The sequence below is a fragment of the Lobosporangium transversale genome (assembly GCF_002105155.1).
Source record: "Lobosporangium transversale strain NRRL 3116 chromosome Unknown BCR41scaffold_37, whole genome shotgun sequence".
In the NCBI taxonomy this organism is placed as follows: Eukaryota; Fungi; Mortierellomycota; class Mortierellomycetes; order Mortierellales; family Mortierellaceae; genus Lobosporangium; species Lobosporangium transversale.
Genome location: NW_019029015.1, coordinates 239,390 through 258,120, shown reverse-complemented (window position 1 = coordinate 258,120; position 18,731 = coordinate 239,390). Strand labels below are relative to the sequence as shown.

Below are 18,731 nucleotides of genomic sequence, written 5' to 3'. Positions count from 1 at the left end.
AGCCAAAAATGCAGTATTTCTGGGGTTATTGAACACCTGTATTTTTTTTTAAAAACCTCTAGTAGAAACCTAGAAGGCGTCTACGATGTGGGCCGAGGCCAGCCTTCTCGTAACTAGCGCCCTTCCTGCCATGTCCACTGACCATAGAACTTTGTACTCAAGCTCCACAACTGTAATCCCCCTCCCCCAAAAAAAAAAAAAAAAAAAAAAAAAGGTATAAAAGCATCCAGGAGGAACCATTTTATCCTCCTCTTCATCCTCAGGACCACACACCGCCTCTTCTCTCTGCCTCTTCTCGACTCTTCACTGCTTCAAGGATTCTATCTATCATGAAGTTCTTCGCTGCCATCGTTGCCCTTGCCTGCCTCGCATTGTCGAGCGCTCAGATGCCAACTCCATACAACTGCGCAACTGGTGCCACGGATCTGCTCGTCACCAACTTCACTTTGGCGCCTTACCCTCTCTGCATCGGACAGAACGTCTGCGCCAGTGGTACTGGTATTCTGAGCGCCCCTGTTACCCAGGGTGCCAAGCTCAATATCGTTGGCAAATACCTTAACCGTATCGTCTACACGGATGCCCATGATCTCTGCACTCTCCTTGGCAGTCAAGGTGTCCCTTGCCCAATCCCAATCACCATGACCTCAATCACTGCCTGCGTCTTGGTCAAGCCCACTGCTCCTGCTGGTGTAAGTTACCGAAGTTTTTGAAACTTGTTATCCTCTTCTACCAGAAAGAAATAATAACGCGCTTATTCATTCTATTTCAAAAAAAAAAAAAAAAAAAAAAAAAAGATCCCTGTCATTCTCCAAGTCTCGGCCACCAACGGCAACGGCCACGTCCTCTTCTGCCAGGCTGGTATGACATTTTTATCCGTCTTTTTTCTTTTTCTTTCTTGTTCCTATAATGAGCTTATTCTTATGTTTTTTTTTTTTTTTTTTTTTTTTTTTTCCTTAGCCAACGGCGTCATCGCCCAGAACTGCCCTCCTTAAAAAGGCAATTCCAGAAAATGGGGTTTCATGTACATATACCCCATGTCTCCATAAAGGAACAAGGTCAATTTCAAAATTAGTCCTCAACGTCCTTGGGATAGTAAAAAAAAAAAAAAAAAAAGTAAATATTTTTCACTTAATAAAAAAAAAGTTTTTAAAACGCAAAAGGATATAGATACCAGTTGCATGCATTAACTAAAGGAACTAAAAAGATAAAGTACATAGAAATGTCCAAAGTGATCGACTACTTGAAATGCAGTTTTATTTTTAATGATCACCAAAAACAAAACGTCAACTTGGGAGGCATGTGGCATAGCGTAAAAGAACAAAAATGAAGTCTGGACTCCACAAAAGGAGAGAAATGAGTGATTATGCATTATATGCTTCGTTTTTTCCGTAAGAAGTTTTGCCCCTACATTTTTACTTTAAAGTGGACTTTGTTTGCTCTTGTGCTGTGTTTTGTGTCAACACAACACAAACATCCTGGCGTAACATCAAATAACCAAATAACCAATTTTCTGGCTGTGGGCGCTTGCATGACTGCTACATTATGCGGAAAATGTTCTTATCATTGCCCTTATCCATATATCCATCGCCTACCAGATCAACAGCGACTCTCGATTGAGGGGCTTTTCCAAAAGCTGGGTAGTGAGCGAACCCTGAAGTCGAGTATATTCGTAGAGGGCGCAAGTTGAGCATTTCTCTTGTCATTGTACTCTGTGAGGGACATTGGTGTCAGGAAGCTTAAAGTTTTTGGTGGTTTTCGGCTGTGAATCTTTTTTAATGACTCCAAAGCGTTCTGGTCTAACAGTGTGGTGAACGAGCTGTTCTCGGAATTCTCTGTGAGAGAAAAGATCCAGCTATTTGGCTTATGATATGCGAATTGAAAATTGATGTATCCACTATCCTATAGTTTATCGATGAAGAGCTGGGTCTCTTTCCTCGGATCGGAAATATGGAGGGAAGCTTTTGATCTGTTCCTAGCGAATGAGCGGCATGTATTTTGAGATCTCATGAGCCGGCTGAAATGCTTCATTGTTCCAGTATTGGTTGAGAGTAATTTTGTAGAGGCCAATGTGTATTGTGATGGCAATCCATGTCAGAAACTCCTCACAATTAATATTCATCCAAGAACGATCAATGGTCCCTGCTTGTTTGAAGAGACTTATAAGCGGCGAGTCTTGTGCTAGTTCAGTAAGTAGACTGATATAAGCGCTATTCTCTGGCATTGAGAGTAGCTCAAACAGTGGTGGGGGTGGTAAATTAACTTGAACCTGGATCTTTCTGCGTTTCTTCCTTCCAACTTCTACCTCCCTCCTCCTCCTCAAGCATTTTATGTTCTGGAAAAGAAACGCTATCAAGCAATTCGACTCTCATTTCTCTCCCGCTCGCACAGAACACCAACAATGATGTGTTCATTCTAGGTATGTTGAGGTTTTTATTAAAATTGATGAGCCTATGACCTTGACCGATGTATAGTTGGATATAGGGAAGCAGGAGGCTGCGGCTTAATTTTCAAGAACAAAAACATGATTGAAGGGTACCAGTACGTATAAAAGGTATTCTATCCGGATACTCTTTATTATATGAACACCATTAAGTTGATTATTTCAGCCTCATCCATTCACTAATTTTCGACTTGAGTACAGTCCACCCTCAAGAAGTGGGCCAAAATGGTCCGCTTGTCAATGGATTTTGTTGAGCTCATTTAATCATAATAATTTCCCATACCCTCTTTAAGAGGACTCGCCTACAGTAGTATTATAATCGTGGTAGGACTGATGCTAGGGGACTGGTAACAACGCGTACCTGTGGGATACCTATGAACACCACCTAGCAGGTTGCCTTGCTACTATTGCTGTTAGAGACAAAGACTTGAGCATGCAATCAAGCGATTTTTTAAAATCTCAAATGACAACCATTTTTAGCCCAGTATGGAGATTCGGTAACACCTCTAGCGAAAAGGAGCCGGAAAGGTGTTTGTTTTTCTTTAGGCTGGGAAGAAGGAATGAAAAATGAAAAATAAAGGAATGGAGACAAGGAAATGGCGGACATAGTTCATCGTGATGATATTGCTTGATATATATATATATGGGTTTTATTGATTTTTTTGCTGATTGATTTTCACTGATTAATTTTTACTGATTGTTTTTTCTTCCTTGGCATGCAATAGACGGTTGTTTTCTGCTGGTAGAAAGCACAGAGAACTTGGATCTGATCTGCCCATGAGTTGATGGAAGCTAAATGGGCAAATTAGCCCGGTTTACAGTCCGGGCTAAACTAAGTGATTAAGCCCAAAGAAGTATCAAAGTCTTGCCTTGACGCCACTCGCTCGTGTTTCTTTTTCCTTTTTTTTTTTGGAGCGAATAATTTAGAAAAAAAAAAATTCATCAAATATTTCGCCAATTTCATTTGGTCATGATACCTTATATTTTTAATCTAAAAACGATGATTGAATTGTTCTGGTGGCATTTCACTACGTGACGGACTTGCAACAATACTCGCAACAAGCGAGCCAATTGGCTGCCAATACACTCGAAAGTATTCAAAAAATATAAGGTATCATGACCAAATGAAACGGGCTATATCATATATCAACACCACACCTAAAGAAAAAACAGAAATGAAATCAAGCATTTCAACGCTCATATTCTACGACTTTTAGTGTCCAATCAATTTAACCATGCATATGTATCGATGGCTGAAGTAATCCATTATTGAAGCAGAGGCTATGGACGATGTTCGAAGGGGGCCATCATTGAAATCTATCTATTTCAGGTCCATGTTTTTTTTTTTTTTTTTTTTTTTTTTTTTTTCGTGTAATGCTCGGCAGTAACCTGACGGTGTAAGTTTGGCTTAAACGACTCCCTTCTGTATAATTATTCTGAAGTAGGATAGATACACCTTTACTGAGAAGAGCAACCTGTGTCCAAGCAAACGCTGAATCCAAGTTCAATTGCGATCTTAACTCTTCTTTTCTCTGGCTCTTTCTTTCCCCTTCTTTCCCCTCCTATTCGAGAAAGCCAAGCAGGACGCACTCGTCGATGAAGTTTTAAACCCTATCATACAGCTTCTCTTCATCCTCCGTTATCTGTTGGCCTTGTGGCTCTTTTTCAGTCTCTACAGCCCGTTTGGTTCGCCGTGCTCGGATGATACGTGGTACCCCTGATGTGGATCATTCCAACTGAGAAACGGTTGTTGAATGGCTTGAAACTCTATAAATAGAGCGAGAGCGTTTAACAGGCGACGGACGTATGGAAGATGAAGGTGCAGACGACGAACGTGTGATAGGAGGGAGCATGTGGCAGGCATAGTTTCAAGAAATGAGATAGTAAATGAAAGTAAAGGTTCAGAGATAGGTGAGGTAATGTGTCAAGAAATTAGGATAGTGAAGTAAGGCTTTTAAATATCCATGTATTGTAGACGTGGCCTTTTCTTTGAAGTGTAGAGAATAGCGCACAAGTACAACATGACATGTTTGATATTGTAAAATATTTTATTTTTTTTATATTGATTTATTAAAGTGCCTTTTGATTTTTTAAGTAGTTTTACTACGGCAATGAAGATGCATATCGTACAAGGAAACAAGCAATTTTTTTTTTTTTTTTTTTTTTTTTTTTTATAAAAGATCGAAGTCGTCCAGCTATAATAAAAAAATGATACAAATAAAAAAAAAAACAAGTTAGCACTGTTTCTGTAGCTTTTTTTTTTTCTTTTTTTTTTTTTTTTCTTTTTTTTTTTTCGTATACCTTATCGTTGTATTTCATGATCTTTCTCTTGATCTTGGAAGTATCAACCCAGGTGACAAAGTCTTCCATGTTACGTGTCACCAAGTAAGCTGGATCAGTCACCGTTTCCGGACCAACCCGGATATGTCCCTGCTCCACAAAGGTCACAGCTTCCTTAACGGTCTCTGCCATTTTAAGCCGACACATCACAATGGGTAACCGACGACGACAGAAACATGATACTGTGATCTTATCCACTTGAGAAAACTGTTTCTGTGCTGTGATCAATCCCATACTGTAAAGCTTTTCCAGAAGTGCCTCTTCCTGTTTACGGCGAAAAGGGTCCTGTGGTGGCAAAAGAGAGATCTTATTGGCTAATGATTTAATGCTTCCTGCAAGTTTATTGTACCTAGATGGAAAACAAAAGAAGATATTGCCAAAAAATATTTATTTGTTAGGAAATATGATAATCTTATAAGTTTGCTTCAGATTTTTGACACAACGACCTCCTTGCTTCATCCAAATAGTCACCTATCTAACCAGTTCAAAGTGATAGAAAATAAAGTAAAAAAAAAAAAAAAAAAAAAAAAAAAGCACTCTGGCGGGGGATTACTTTTCATTTCATTTCCCTATAAAACCTTTGATCTCGTCAACATCCTTTTGTTGGTTCTCATTAGCGAAGCTTTGGTCAGTCCTGGCTCAAAAGAGCTGGCTTCAAAATGATATAACATATTCTGTGGCTCATAAAGCCTTATAATTGTCGCCTTTGACCTCCCGTGGTGCTTTCCATGAATTGGTTCTTTACAATTTAAAGTAAAAACTTCGTTTGCCCTGCATTATACTTCGTCTCCATCCTGTCCCAAGTAACCAAGTACTTCTTTTTAGGTACTCTTGCTTACTTTGTGTAGTCCTCACGTTTCTGAAGATGGTATTTACGCATGACTTTTATCTCCCTGATATTCTCAGTCGACTTCCATTGCATAAAGTCGACCTTCTTGAGAAGTTTTTGTTCATGATGTGCTAATTGACGCATGGTAAGGAAGTAAGGAAATGGAACAAGGACATATGGAACCAAACAACTCAAACTACCTTTTAAATGAAAAAAAAAAAAAAAAAAAACATTTATAGCAAATACCAGTCTCATGTGGCTTATATAAGCGACTGTGGCTGTGAATCATAAAAGGATATAAATATATTTAAATATCTTGGAAATCTGTCGTAAATCTGCTATTTACGTTCATTATTTCCATCTTTTTTTTTTTTTTTTTTTTTTTTTTTTGATAACAAGGACCCTCAGGGCCATGGGATTTATTATCTACATTCTATGAACAAAATGCTCCAGAAACTATAGTCAATATACAGCTATTACTGCACAACGACAAGAGCCGCTGTATCCATGATTTCATAAACCCTGACCGCCGTGGATGACGCCTATTCATTTACCTAAATATGTATTTCCTTTTTTTTTTTTTTTTTTTTTTTTTCGATAATAAGAAGAGAGATCTTTAATAACTGCTAATTTTCTGAGAATTCATAATGAGAATAATGAAGATAAACTCACCTGCAAAAGGGCATCGATAATAAGAAGAGAGATGCCGTTTTTGCAGTGAAGGAAAAAGCTACTTAAATACTATTTAAAAATGGTAGAAAATAGGATGATAGGAAATAAATAAATTGAAAGGAAATACATATTTAGGTAAATGAATAGGCGTCATTTACGACAAAAATCAGCTTGATATGGTTTCGTGTTGTAATTGGTTAGCAATCAAGACTCTGAATCTTGCAATCCGAGTTCGAGTCTCGGCGAGACCTCTTTTGCTTCTTGAATTTTTTGCTTGATAAATTGGATGAGGTTATTTGCATGGGGTCTTTATTTTATCTACAAGCGGCAACGTGTATCCTACAGATTACATGGTTCTAGCTTTTTATTTCGAAGGAAATAAGCGAAGGTGAGTCTAGAGTAGAGGGAGTCTGGTATTATTACCGTTGGAAGTTGCAGCGCCGTGGGGGCTGCGATACTCATCGCACGCTCTGTTGCATACACTGATCCACAGTACAGTATGCAATTTTATGATGGCCTAGTTAGAAAAATACCGAGTAAAAAACACTAATGCGCTAAGATTAGCAGTAGAAATTAGTGGCAATAACGCACCACACATAGACACAAGAAATCGTTGACATGAGGTTTTTGGAATGAGCCTTTGTCATCTTATAGATATGCCACATAGTTGACTGGTTCCTTTACCAGAAAATGAACCTACATCTTATTCTCACCTACTTTTCTGCTGCTTACTATCTATTTACAGAATATTTTTCACCTCCTCTTAAGAGCTTTATCTTGCCAGGTCTGCTGTGCGAGCTGAATGTGATAAGAGCTGAAGAGAGAGAAGAAGCTATCGCCCAAACGCTCGAAGAGTGCAAAGAGGGACTTATAGTCCTGTGGAGACCGTAAATATAGTATAGCCCGTTCCATTTGGTCGCGATCCCTTATATTTTTTGAATACTCTTAAATGTATTGGCAGCCAATTGACTCGCTTGTTTGCAAGTGGTGTGACTGGTCATTAAAGTTAATTTCAGTTTATTTTGTATCCACTAATCTGTCGAACCAGCTTAAGGAATCTTTGCGCAAAAGCCCTTTGTAGTCATAGGCGGGTCCGCCTCACCTAGAAGCTACCGAGTATAAAAGCCAAAGAAACTTCCTTCTTAATAAAGTCTTCAGTTTTCCCCACATGTCTTATTCTTCACCTGCAGTTCATCTTGCCATTTATCTTTTCCCCCTTTTCACAACAAGCATTTGTCTTCCGGTAACTCAGTTTGTGAGCTCACCTATAAAGCTCCCATCTTTTCTTTTGACATTCTATGGCGCTGTTTGTAGTCAAGGTTATTTGACTCTATTTTCTCTTGTCAATCTTGTTGACACTCTTTGTCCTGCCTTTTCCTGATTGTGTCTATCTTTCTGTCCCTTGAGCAAAGATATTTTTTACAACAATGCCACCAAGCCAATTTATTATGATTAAGATATGTGGGGTCTATATGTTGTCTAAATAGTCCTCTCCATAAAGAAACACCATCTAGACCAAGCATAGAAATAAAGAGATTAGTCAAGAAAGCACTGTCAAGCTAATACTTACAACTTTTTCAAGACGAAGGCCTTTCCCGACCTAGTCATGTTTGTAGTAGCTCATGAAAAATTTTAGACAGACAAATAGTAACCAGGGAGCAGAAGTGAGAATAGGATGTGGATTCACACATCACATCCATGGGGCATTTATCCAAATTTGTATCAAAATAAAACTGCAAGTTTGTCTCGGGCACCACACTATGGGGCATAGAGCTGTTAGTATGTCTGTATTATAAATTTTCATGTAACACGTGTACTGTGAAATATGCAACTGATCATATCCTATTGTTGTTGCCGGCTTGGTGTCTTTCCTCCCCATGGATTCAAAGAAGGCTATTTTGGTATCTCGAATTTGGACTCAACCTGTCAGTGAGCATTGGTGCAACGCATATAAGGCACACAGGCTGTTGACGAGCCTACTTCTCACCTTCACCGTTTGACGCAGGTCAGGGTTGTGACGGTCTAGCGAAGAAAACGTAAGGGCATTAACAATACCAGGATCGCATTAGACGGTAGTTGTGGTATTTGCAGATGAGCATCGCCCTAGCTCATGGAATATGAGTCCAACGTTTTCAAGAAGTTTGGGGCTCCTCTTCCAGTTTATGTTTGCGTAGTCTTTATCTGTCAGGTCTTCACCGGCTGCCTTTAAAACACGCCGTGTTAAGGAATCCTTGAGAAAGTTTCAATTCCTGGCTGAGATCTTCTTCATCTACGTCAGACTGCTGCTGTCTCTTCGTCTGGACTGTGTCATAGGCAAGTGGATTCAGAACAAGGCCATTGGCAAAACCGTTCCTTTGAGTTTGAACCGAGTTATACCTTTGTCTTGTGCCTGTAGGGGTACCTTGTCTCGATAGCCATGAAACATGCGATCTCCTTCAATGTCACAAAGAGAGCCTGTATCTAGACCTCTTTTGTTCCCTGTACACATTCAAACACTGCAGCCTTGGAAGGATTGTCGAGAGGATGTCAGTTAGGACGTGTTCAGACAGATACACATACCGAGGGGGAACGTAAGGAAGTCTGTTTTTTTTATTTCTTGTTGATTGTCATGGCGAAGGCTTGATTTGGTAAATGTAGATGATTGGAGAAGAGCTGTAAACAATACTCGAAATCCAAAAAGTTAAAACTTGTCGCTGAGAATCTTATTGTTTCGAGTTGTTCCAAATTCATCAGCCTTTTGTTTCGTTCTCTTTCATACACCTATAAACACGTCCTGCCTCCTTCTCTTTTTCCCTCTCTCTCTCTCATTTTACAACGACATTGCTTTCGCACTCTCACCCGTACTCTTACACCCTCATCCCCTCACAGATCATAACTTTTTGCTTTCTTAAAGGTAAACTATCTCTACTCTAACAACTTCAGCTTCAATCTTTAGCCGCTTAAACCAACATTGCTTGCACTGTTTTACACTATACTTTCTCTAGATGGGTATTAAAGGACTCTATTCATACCTTTCAAGGAGAGACCTGCCACCAAAGGAGATTGATGTACATGAGCTTGCTGCTGAACCCCATTCATCTTTTGAGCTGGATCTGCTTGGCACTTTCCACAGCGATATACATAATATCATCCTAAGGAGATTCAGCCGGCAGAGTTCTTTCACTGCCTGCGGCCATGCTATGGCTAGTATCATTCGAAAAATCTTTGGTCCTCTTGCCACAGTGACGATACACATTGATGGGCCTCGCTGCGAAGAAAAAACGCGCGCCTATAGGGACCGAGATGCTAAGCGTACAGCAGCGGATGCAAAACTCGATACGCTCATAGCCAACATGGAAACCAAGTCCAATGAAGGCAAATGGGAATCTCGAAGCCATATGATTGCCATTAAAAAGAATCTTCGACAGCTCTTCACATTCAGTCATAACGAGAAGAGGGAGCTCGCGGCGCCATTCGGTCGATACAATAACTTTGTGATTTGCCATTGTAGAAATGAGGCTGATGTGTGTATTGCCGCCAAATGTACACCAACCAGTATCGCTGTGTCTGGGGACTCTGACCTTCTCATCTATCCTTCTATAAAAAGAGTTCTTCGTCCAATCCCTCGTCGCCATCACATGTTTGCACTCTATGAGAAACAAGAGGTCCTGCAAGCCCTTGGGTTTTCAAGGGACAGTCAACTCCTGGTCTATGGCGTTATATCCGATAACGATTACACCCCAAATATCCCAACCTTTGGTCTTGCTACAAATGCTGAGATTATCTCTGCGCTCACTGACACTGATGCCGAAAAGTTGACGGTATCATATGTTCGTGAGGTCCATGCCCGTAGCCGTCGAACTCCTGCAGAAGGCCAGTTTGACCATTCAATTAATGTTTTCTTTGGTAGGATCCAAACCCAGGCTTCACAGCAACCAACCGCTGAAAGATTCCTTCATTACCATGATAGAATGAGGACTGCGATATCTGCTAGGTACCAGAATAAAAATAATCAACCTCAACCCAGGTAAGCTCCTTCAAATGAACATTTTCCAAAGCATATACAAAAAAAAAAAAAAAAAAAAAAAAAAAGTCATCTAACCCTTGACATTGTTGTTCCTAATTAGATTCTATATCCCTAAACGCGCAAAGCCGAATCGCTATCGGCCTGTTTTCCCTACCCAGAAAAAGGAACTTTCCCCTAAGAAATATGACCTGACCAACTGCAAACAACACGACCGTCCCGTCAGCTCCAGCCGTCAAAGAAAGTCCCCCAAAAAAAGGAAAAGGAAAAAAAAGAGGATGACAAAGAGGAGGTTAAGGAGGAAAAGAAGAAAAAAAAGAAGAACAAAGGGAAGGCCAAGTATATCAGAAAGACTGATAAGACCAGGAAAGTGAAGGAGGCTACTGCCGAGGACCGACGGTTGAAGAGGGCCCACCCCACTGTTGCATTAACTCTGGGCACGTTGAAGACATGTGTAGTTGCCAAGCTGGACTCTACTTCCGATCCCAATCTCAATCCCGAGCAACTTGCTGCAACAATTCAAGGGCTCATTCAATCATTTATTAAAATGTTGAATGAGGCACGGATTCGAGCTTTCTGGGCCTGCGCCTTGTGGATCGATAACCTGCTTACCACTGGGCCATCCAATCCAGCTGATCTCCCACAACTCCTAGATGAAGTTCTTGATAGCAGGGACTTTATTTACGGCCTTGCTGCGTTGTTGTATCACGGAGTGATGAGTCCATTATCTAGGTATAGCAGGGAAGTGAAGAAAAAAGGCGAAGGGAACGTAGCCAAGCCGTCCCAGCTCAAAGCATACGAAAACTTCTATGCAAACACAGGGCTTGGTCCTTTAAACCAGATCTATCCCGATTTGGTGATCAGCAGGTCGTCTCGGATGGTCATGGTCCCTGTTCAAGCAGCGCTAAGGTCTCACTATCGGAATGCGCAGGTAAATATAATATTATAATATTTTGAGGTTATCTTATAATATGTTTATAGAAATGTTCCTAATCATTTCTTCAATATAATGTCTAGTTTGACATAGATATTCCAGGCGATGGAAGAAGTTCCATCCAATTCTTTTTTGAGCAAAATGCAACTGCCAAAAAATATCTGGATTTCCCTACGTCTGCTTTCTTGCCTCGGTCTCTCTGCTTAACGGAAGTCTGTCTCCTGGATATATTATGGTCTAATCCAACAGTTCGAGAGGAAATAGTCCAATTGTTGGAACTAAACATGAGTACCAAGGGGGCTGCAGAGGACAAGATCCTTAACTACAAGGGGATATTGTTGCAGGAGCTGTTTTCCTTGAAAGGATACAAGGACGTTGGACTGCAATCTGATGATGGCCCTAGAAGGAAACTACGGACATCGTTCTTTACAAACGGCCTTGCCCTAACACTTCTTGCCTTTGACACATCGAAGCAAAAAAGAGGTAGAGGTTCGCAAGCTGCCCAACCTTCGGATACTCAAAGATCTCAAGCAGTCCAGGCTTCTTCAAGTGCTCAGCAGGGATCCTCGTCTTCAGGCCATGGTGCAGGTGATGGTGGTGATGATGGAGACGACGACGGAAATGAAGATGACGATATCTTGCTGGGTATCAGCGATATTGACTTGCTGGAAGTTGATGAACCATTCTTAGATGGCGAAGAGGGAGAAGAAGCAGCTGAAGAAGGTTGAAATATGCCAGGATCATAATAAGTAACGAGAACGAAAGAAAGATGTGTTTATTATGATCCGGGGATCTTCGTTAAATAAAAAGGGTAAAAATCTTAGCTATAGTAAAAACCCATGTAAATGACTGCTAATCGCAACAAAGGTACATCGAGCACAAATCCACTGTCCCCGGTGAGTCCCAGTCCCCGGCGTGAGATCAACTGGAAGCAGAGATCCCGTCTCCTCGAGAATGTAGAAGTTAAATATGACACCCAGGCAGCATGCCCTCCCCCCGAAAGTACCATTATCATTGGGATCGATCCAGGCGAGAGGTACTCGATGACAATTGCAAAGTTGGATCCAAGGAAACCTAACGAACGTGAGATCCTCCGGATTTCTAGAGCGTACCTTTACAAACCATCCAAGAAGTTTCAGGGCGAGCTAGAGAGGCGAAAGCTTAGAAGAGGAATTACAGAGATTGAAAGCAATATTCCGTCATTCTCAAGGCCTACTTTAACACAGTATTTCGCTTATATGAGCTTGCCGCTAAATCAAGCTCCATCAAGTACTGGAGGTAGTTTCTCTGGTAGTGGGGTTGGGGCCAGTAGTAGCAGTGGAGCAGGGACCGGTAGTAGCAGTGGAGTTGAGGCCAGTAGTAGCAGTGGATCTGGGACCAGTGACGACAATAGGGAGACTATATATAGGGCGCTTGTCGATTTCTATAATGACGGGTGGTTTGTTCGGAATAGCTGGGATAATAGAAAAGCACAGAACGGATGCGTTGATTATGTGATCAAGGCAATTCTGAAGCTTGCGGGCGGAAGCAATGGAAGAAGAAGAGATGCCAATACGAATGTGGTGATCTGTATTGGACTAGGATCATTCAAGACAAACCGAGGACAAGTATCGAAGCATGGGATATTGATGAAGAAGCTTGTTGAAAAGGTAAAAAAAAAATCCCTTGATCAATGACATTCAATTTTTGAGTCTCTTTTTTAACGAGTATTAAATCTGGCTCGAACAGGCAAAATCTCTAGACTACCCCATTGCAGGTTGTCATGAATACTACACATCTGCCAAGTGTCCACGGCCTCACTGTGACAGTATATTGGAGAATGTTCCTTTTCGATCCAAGTACTGTCGAAATTGTAAAGCATACTTTGATCGAGATGCTGTTGGTGCTGAGAACATCGCAAGGGTCTGTGAGTCGCAGATAAGAGAGCAAAAACGACCTGCAAAATATATGCCGCCGGACGGAGGAACTCAAGGCCAAGCTTCTAGCGGTAGTGGCGGCGGTGGAGGTAGTGGTGGCAGTGGTGGCAGTGGTGGTGGTAGCAGCAGAACCACAAAAAGGAAATTTTCAGATGAAGGAGGAGGAGGAGGAGTAGAGGGATCAAGACCACCGAAAGGGCTTTTGTTGAGTCCAGGGGTAGGAGGTAGTGGTAGTGGTAGTGGTAGTGGCAGAACCACAAAAAGAAAATTCTCGGATGATGGAGGAGGGGAAGTTGAGGGTTCGAGACCATCGAAGGAACCTTTGTTAAGCCCGGGGGAAGGAGGAGGAGGAGAGGGAGGTAGTGGTGGAAGTGGCAGTGGAGGAATCAGAAAAAGGAAATTTTCAGATGAAGGAGGAGGAGGAGTAGAGGGATCAAGACCACCGAAAGGACCTTTGCTGGGTCCAGGAGGAGGGGGAGAGACAAGCCGGCAACAACAGTAGGACACAATCTACTACAAACATGACTAGGTCCAGAAAGGCCTTCGTCTTAAAAAAATTGTAAGTATTGGCTTGATAGTACTTTTTTTTCTTGGTTAATTTATTTATTTCTGTGTTCTAATACATTTCTTCTTTTTACAATAGATGGAATGTCTCGTTTTTTAATGGGACGGACTATATATAATAGACGGAAGAAGAAGAGGAAGGGATATCAGAAACAAATCCATCAAGCTCCATCAATCATCAACAGCCAGCAAGCAATGCAACGAAACAATGCAACGGTATATAATGCAACGACAGCAATATCATCATCCAGCATACCACCATCGTCATCGTCATCGTCATCTAAAGGCTGTAGTAACGTACAAAACCAATTATTATTATTATTGGAAAATAATAACCGGAAATTGTTAGATCAGTGAGAATTGAATGTGGATCGCAGCACATTTCCGAGTATTTATTCATTCATTTTCTCTATATAAAATTGATATCCTATTTATGTGGGCTGTATCCCTTCGTCTGTTTCCAGAACAAATTTGTTACAGATTTTCCTCAATTTGCAAATAAAGAGGTTTTACTCAAAAACTAGTTAGGAGACCAATATTTTTTTTTCTTTTATAGAATGCATTTGCAAGTCTACCCACCGGATAGACATTTTGCCGTGATTTAAACACAATTTTTTTAAATATCAAAGGACATCTGCCGTAGTGAAGCAACCTTTGAGTAGTGCACCAGATGATATTTCGCACAGCGTTTGTTGACTCCCACAATCTTAACACCAAGCACATCATGTAAAATATTGTTTAGATACCCTAGTTGGTGTTTGAATATCCAATTATTGTGCGTTGGTTTCTTTCTATCCAGTGCTATGCAAGTGTTATCCATTTCCTTCAAAACGCCTTCCCATATCCTTCTGATTCCTTCTTTGAGAGTCTGTGCTTGCACAGTATTACTGGCGAATACATCTGTGAATCCACATGATGTCATGATATCCGCTGCATATCGCAATTTGACATATCGCGAGCCTTCAAGATTGTGATGCACTTTGGTTTTTGGGCATAATCCTAGTCTAGCCTCCTCCCTTTGTCGGACAGCCTCTAGTCTATCTTCCAAAGTGGTGCTATTAGTGGTGTATAGAGAGCACAGGTTCTTGTAAACGCTTTTCTCTTTCTCATTATCATAATCCTTGACCCACTCAGGCGTCATAATGTCAGGTGTGGCTATATTGTAGGCTTTCATCAAGCGATATTTAGACACTGCATACTTATCTGCATGTGTGAGCTCAGGCAACTCGCACAACTCCATGAAATCCTCATAGGACAGGCTTCTTGCATTAGCTATCTGCTGATGGCGCTCATCTTTGATCCTGGCCAGTATTATTTTCTGGGACTTGATAATTGGATGGCCGATAATATTACTGGAACCTGCTTGAAGAGAAACCGACCAAACTTCGGAGAAAAGTGACAATATCACATTCCTCTGTTTCATGGTCCCAGGCGACATACACGTCAAGCTTAAGATTCAGAAGCTCGTTATCAACAATGGTCAGAATGTTAAAGCAACACCTAAATATTTAAAACATGCGGGACAGTGTGTCATAAAAACTCACATCAATACCGCATATGCAGGAGGACCGCCGAGGTTCAAGCATGAAGAAAAGAGTCGAATGTCAATCAAGTGAAAGGAATTTTGTCTTGTAATGAAAATACCATATCTATTGAGTATTCTTTACAATCGTTCATCCTTTATGAACGAAGCCATCACTATCCACTTACCCTTTAGACAAACGGGATGGCGCTTTTTAATCGGTCCTACACACACACCCAAATCACTAGCCTCATTTTTACCAATCATCTCTTGTTTCCATCATCTGCATTGCCATCTATTATTCTAACATTTTATTATTCTAACATTTGAATCTACTCCACAATTCTCGTTTCCATCTCTAAGCACACTATCTTAATTAAAGGTAATTAATTGATTAATTAGAGCATGATGACTCTTTTTACGCGAAATATACCATTCTTTTTTCTCATTCCTCGTTCGTTCTCAATCAAATCAATATCCTAGTCTGGACTTAGAAAAAAAGCCATTTTCTACGGCGAGAATGGCAGAAAAAAAAGAGCCTTTCCATGCTTAACCAGGCAGCCTTTATACTCCCGGATGATCGAAGCGGATGGGCGCCCGTCAAACCCTTCAATGATACTGGGTGAACAAACAGACCTTGATGCGCATGTTCGAAGTACTCCTGCGCATTTGGAGACACTGTATCTAGAATGCAGCCCACGACCACTCTAAGCAAAAAAAAGTATTATTGGTGAGATCAAGCCATCTAGAGCACCAATACATGGCACATAAACATATAGACATATACAAACACATACTGTACATCTTCAAGTAGCAGGACTATCTTTATTAAGTGGCCGATAATTCTTGAGACATGCTCGAAAAGATGAGTATATGCAGTGCTCATTTTTGGATAGAGAGCGGCAGGGGTGGGGGCATCACTTTCGCTCTATTAACGCAGTTGGTAGATGAGTACGCCTCTATCACAATACAATCTATTGACTTCCAAACTTAGTCGATGGCGAAATTAGCGATGGCAAGGGTTCTTCCGTTTCGTAAAGCAATTCTTGTTCTCTTCCTTACACCATGAGGGACGTGGTGGAGGCATACACTGCCGTTGGTAATGTACTCATACTCTCCCTTGCTTCCATTAAACACGAACATACACTATCCATTTACACCAAAAGTGACATGATAAGTGATGCATTGGTAATAAAATTGCCACCACTCTACGGTAATTTCTATTCGAATGATTTGCCCCCCACATGAATGCACATAATTTTATGAATATCTGAGAGTATGTGAACATGCCGTAAATGACTTACCACTCCTCAGCTCCCCAGTTAAACCTTGAGAATGGCTAACAAGCGGATATCTCATTTTATCCTGGACATGGCGGTTTATAAGTCGCTCGCTGATGCCCCTCTAATTATTTCCTTCACTGGTTGCTTGTTGGACTGCCAATCTGCGGAACTCCCGATTGATGCTCCTAGTAAGCATCACCCTGGTTGCGTTGCCAGGTGCTCTTGGCGATTCTTGGCATCGTGTACATGCTCGTAGCTTGGTCCCATTACTGAGCTAATTAAACTTGAACAGCAATAGTTGATTCTGACAAATAATGTCCGTAAGAGAGAATGAAGTAAGTTAAGAGACTATAAACAGCTAACAGTTGTTTCAAGGATTTAAGCGCCCAACCAACCACTTATCCATAACATATGATCCCTCTAACTCAAATTCTCGCCTTTCCGCTCGAACTAAACAGGGTCCACTAAGAAGGAACCAGCGCATAATGTATACATAGCCTATTCTTCCGATGACCACGCTGGGAGACAGATTCATTACCTGTGACAACAAAGAGATCCTAATAGAGCCATGGAATGGCGAATGGGCCGTCCAATAGAGAACCAGATCTTGAGGGCATTCAAGCTTTTTTTATTTTTTATTTTTCGAGAATAAGATGTGTGGTATCCAAGGTATGAGGTGAATACGTATTACGTATTATGAATAAGAGTAAAGAAGATGCCAAGCACATCAACAAGATATACATTCGAGCCGAGAGGCCTAGTAGATCCATATCTGACAACGGAGTCATATCCTTTTTTCAGGCAGGAAAGGCCAGGGGCCATCGATCCGCGTGTTGATAATGAGACGTCGATGATATGCAGGGATGTTGCTAGTAGTATTGCATATATAATGGGAGGATCATAGTTTTAATGAGAGCGTAAGATGAGTGGAGATAGAAGAACGGCTTTTATTTATACCCTTTTTTTTTCGTGTGCTGTATCGTGTCGTGTTGTCAATAATTCAAATACTTTTGTTACAAGCATATCCAATCAATCAAGCTTTTGTGGATCATTGATCAAACGCAACAGTACTCCGCTACTTGCGACGGATTATCAGTTGCTGATTTTTATCAGTACATGTGCTTTCTGGTATATGTTTTACCAAGCATATCAGCGTGCCTTGCATTCTGTCGACCAGTTGCTTGAGGAACTAAAAGGAAGCGAACAATGAAAATATAGAAAAAATAAAAAAATAAAAAAATAAAAAAACTTTCTTGATACACCAAGTCAAAAAAGCACTCTGTCTGTTCCTTGATCTCCATGGTTGCATCTAGCAATTGATTCTCACCATAATTGAGTCTAATATCATTTAAATATATTCCGAGAATTTCTGATTCCAGCATTGTTTGCTTTTCCTCCTCCTCCTCCTCCTCCTCCTCCAAAGAAAAGCCGATCCCCCACTGGTACCGAACAATCATATGGTACTTTTTTCAGAAACCTGTAGATGATACTCTGCAAGACTCGGGAATAGATAGTATATTTAAAGTATCGTTACTCCATTTCTACTACAGATCCTGGTTTCAAACCCTACTAATTTCACCGCTTTAGGCTTTTGTCTCTACTAGCGTTTTATACAAGTAAGCATCATGCTAAGGAGCATGCAAATAAAGGCCGAGGAGGAAAGGTGAGAAAGGGCGAAGACTAGTAACCAAGGGAGAAAAGAGAAACTCAGAAAAAAGACTATACAGCAGAGACGTACAGAGCGCTTCAACTGTCTTTACAAAAGTCGTTTCTGGGTGCTGTAGTCATCGAGTAGAGCAGTTGAGTGTGTGCTATTTGAGGCGAGTATCAGGGATAGCGCTGCCGTCAGGTAAAAATCCAACTTGCTGATGTCATTATTTATTTAAAGGTTCCGTAGCTGATGCCTAATCTTCCACATTAACGATAGGCCCTACACTATGACTTTCCTTGCCAGACCACGCTGAGTAGAGTGGGATCAAGGAGAGGCCATTGTTTGATATGCCTGAACTACCTATTACAATTCTGCAGTATGTGAATGGATTGCGACTTTGCACGTTGCAAGGTCGCCACCCTCACAGTGTCTCTCCTCCTGATGACGAGTCGATGAGTGATGCGGACCGGTACGATTGCCACAAAGACAGCCATTGTATGGTAATGTTCAATAGCATAGTCCTTTCAGTGGCATTCTCGAGGCTATATTGATTGATCATATCAATCAAATTCTCTTA

At 41.0% G+C, this 18,731-nt stretch overlaps 6 protein-coding genes and 1 non-coding gene across 7 annotated transcripts; 5 read left to right on the top strand and 2 right to left on the bottom strand.

Annotated features, from left to right (window-relative positions):
• Positions 1 to 268: 268 nt before the first annotated feature.
• Positions 269 to 1,059, top strand: BCR41DRAFT_145604 (hypothetical protein). The gene is made up of 3 exons (XM_022019564.1): positions 269 to 689; positions 795 to 858; positions 958 to 1,059. The coding sequence occupies exons 1-3, from the start codon at positions 330 to 332 to the stop codon at positions 990 to 992; spliced, it is 459 nt and encodes a 152-aa protein (XP_021878453.1). The 5' UTR covers positions 269 to 329; the 3' UTR covers positions 993 to 1,059.
• Positions 1,060 to 4,602: 3,543 nt separating this feature from the next.
• Positions 4,603 to 5,800, bottom strand: BCR41DRAFT_359357 (30S ribosomal protein S4). The gene is made up of 3 exons (XM_022025203.1): positions 5,620 to 5,800; positions 4,742 to 5,129; positions 4,603 to 4,635 (listed from the first exon to the last, which is right to left on the bottom strand). The coding sequence occupies exons 1-3, from the start codon at positions 5,751 to 5,753 to the stop codon at positions 4,612 to 4,614; spliced, it is 546 nt and encodes a 181-aa protein (XP_021878452.1). The 5' UTR covers positions 5,754 to 5,800; the 3' UTR covers positions 4,603 to 4,611.
• A 659-nt stretch (positions 5,801 to 6,459) lies between these two features.
• Positions 6,460 to 6,532, top strand: BCR41DRAFT_t120. Its single transcript has one exon. It is a non-coding gene; the product is annotated as a tRNA-Gln (tRNA).
• Positions 6,533 to 7,364: 832 nt separating this feature from the next.
• Positions 7,365 to 7,958, top strand: BCR41DRAFT_359356 (hypothetical protein). Its single transcript, XM_022025202.1, has one exon. It carries the CDS (start codon positions 7,450 to 7,452, stop codon positions 7,660 to 7,662), a length of 213 nt encoding a protein of 70 aa, XP_021878451.1. The 5' UTR covers positions 7,365 to 7,449; the 3' UTR covers positions 7,663 to 7,958.
• Positions 7,959 to 8,891: 933 nt separating this feature from the next.
• BCR41DRAFT_359351 (hypothetical protein) lies at positions 8,892 to 10,332 on the top strand. The gene has a single exon (XM_022025201.1). It carries the CDS (start codon positions 9,266 to 9,268, stop codon positions 10,289 to 10,291), a length of 1,026 nt encoding a protein of 341 aa, XP_021878450.1. The 5' UTR covers positions 8,892 to 9,265; the 3' UTR covers positions 10,292 to 10,332.
• A 979-nt stretch (positions 10,333 to 11,311) lies between these two features.
• BCR41DRAFT_388615 (hypothetical protein) lies at positions 11,312 to 13,677 on the top strand. Its single transcript, XM_022028022.1, has 4 exons — positions 11,312 to 11,941; positions 12,086 to 12,867; positions 12,947 to 13,304; positions 13,560 to 13,677. Exons 1-4 carry the CDS (start codon positions 11,503 to 11,505, stop codon positions 13,634 to 13,636), a joined length of 1,656 nt encoding a protein of 551 aa, XP_021878449.1. The 5' UTR covers positions 11,312 to 11,502; the 3' UTR covers positions 13,637 to 13,677.
• Positions 13,678 to 14,314: 637 nt separating this feature from the next.
• BCR41DRAFT_399202 (hypothetical protein) lies at positions 14,315 to 15,136 on the bottom strand (the record flags this gene model as incomplete). Its single annotated transcript, XM_022029035.1, has 1 exon — positions 14,315 to 15,136. One exon carries the CDS (start codon positions 15,134 to 15,136, stop codon positions 14,315 to 14,317), a length of 822 nt encoding a protein of 273 aa, XP_021878448.1.
• Positions 15,137 to 18,731: the final 3,595 nt, after the last annotated feature.

Bases quoted from the DNA above. Each gene is read 5' to 3' on its own strand.
- BCR41DRAFT_359351 (XM_022025201.1), top strand. From the start codon at position 9,266: ATGGGTATTAAAGGACTCTATTCATACCTTTCAAGGAGAGACCTGCCA.
- BCR41DRAFT_388615 (XM_022028022.1), top strand. From the start codon at position 11,503: ATGAGTACCAAGGGGGCTGCAGAGGACAAGATCCTTAACTACAAGGGG. The intron at 11,942-12,085 runs GTTGAAATATGC...ATCGCAACAAAG, and splicing joins AGAAGAAGCAGCTGAAGAAG to GTACATCGAGCACAAATCCA. The intron at 12,868-12,946 runs GTAAAAAAAAAA...TGGCTCGAACAG, and splicing joins TGAAGAAGCTTGTTGAAAAG to GCAAAATCTCTAGACTACCC.
- BCR41DRAFT_359357 (XM_022025203.1), bottom strand. From the start codon at position 5,753: ATGCGTCAATTAGCACATCATGAACAAAAACTTCTCAAGAAGGTCGAC. The intron at 5,130-5,619 runs GTAAGCAAGAGT...TTTTCCATCTAG, and splicing joins AAACGTGAGGACTACACAAA to GTACAATAAACTTGCAGGAA. The intron at 4,636-4,741 runs GTATACGAAAAA...TTTTTATTATAG, and splicing joins TCATGAAATACAACGATAAG to CTGGACGACTTCGATCTTTT.
- BCR41DRAFT_145604 (XM_022019564.1), top strand. From the start codon at position 330: ATGAAGTTCTTCGCTGCCATCGTTGCCCTTGCCTGCCTCGCATTGTCG. The intron at 690-794 runs GTAAGTTACCGA...AAAAAAAAAAAG, and splicing joins AGCCCACTGCTCCTGCTGGT to ATCCCTGTCATTCTCCAAGT. The intron at 859-957 runs GTATGACATTTT...TTTTTTCCTTAG, and splicing joins CGTCCTCTTCTGCCAGGCTG to CCAACGGCGTCATCGCCCAG.
- BCR41DRAFT_359356 (XM_022025202.1), top strand. From the start codon at position 7,450: ATGTCTTATTCTTCACCTGCAGTTCATCTTGCCATTTATCTTTTCCCC.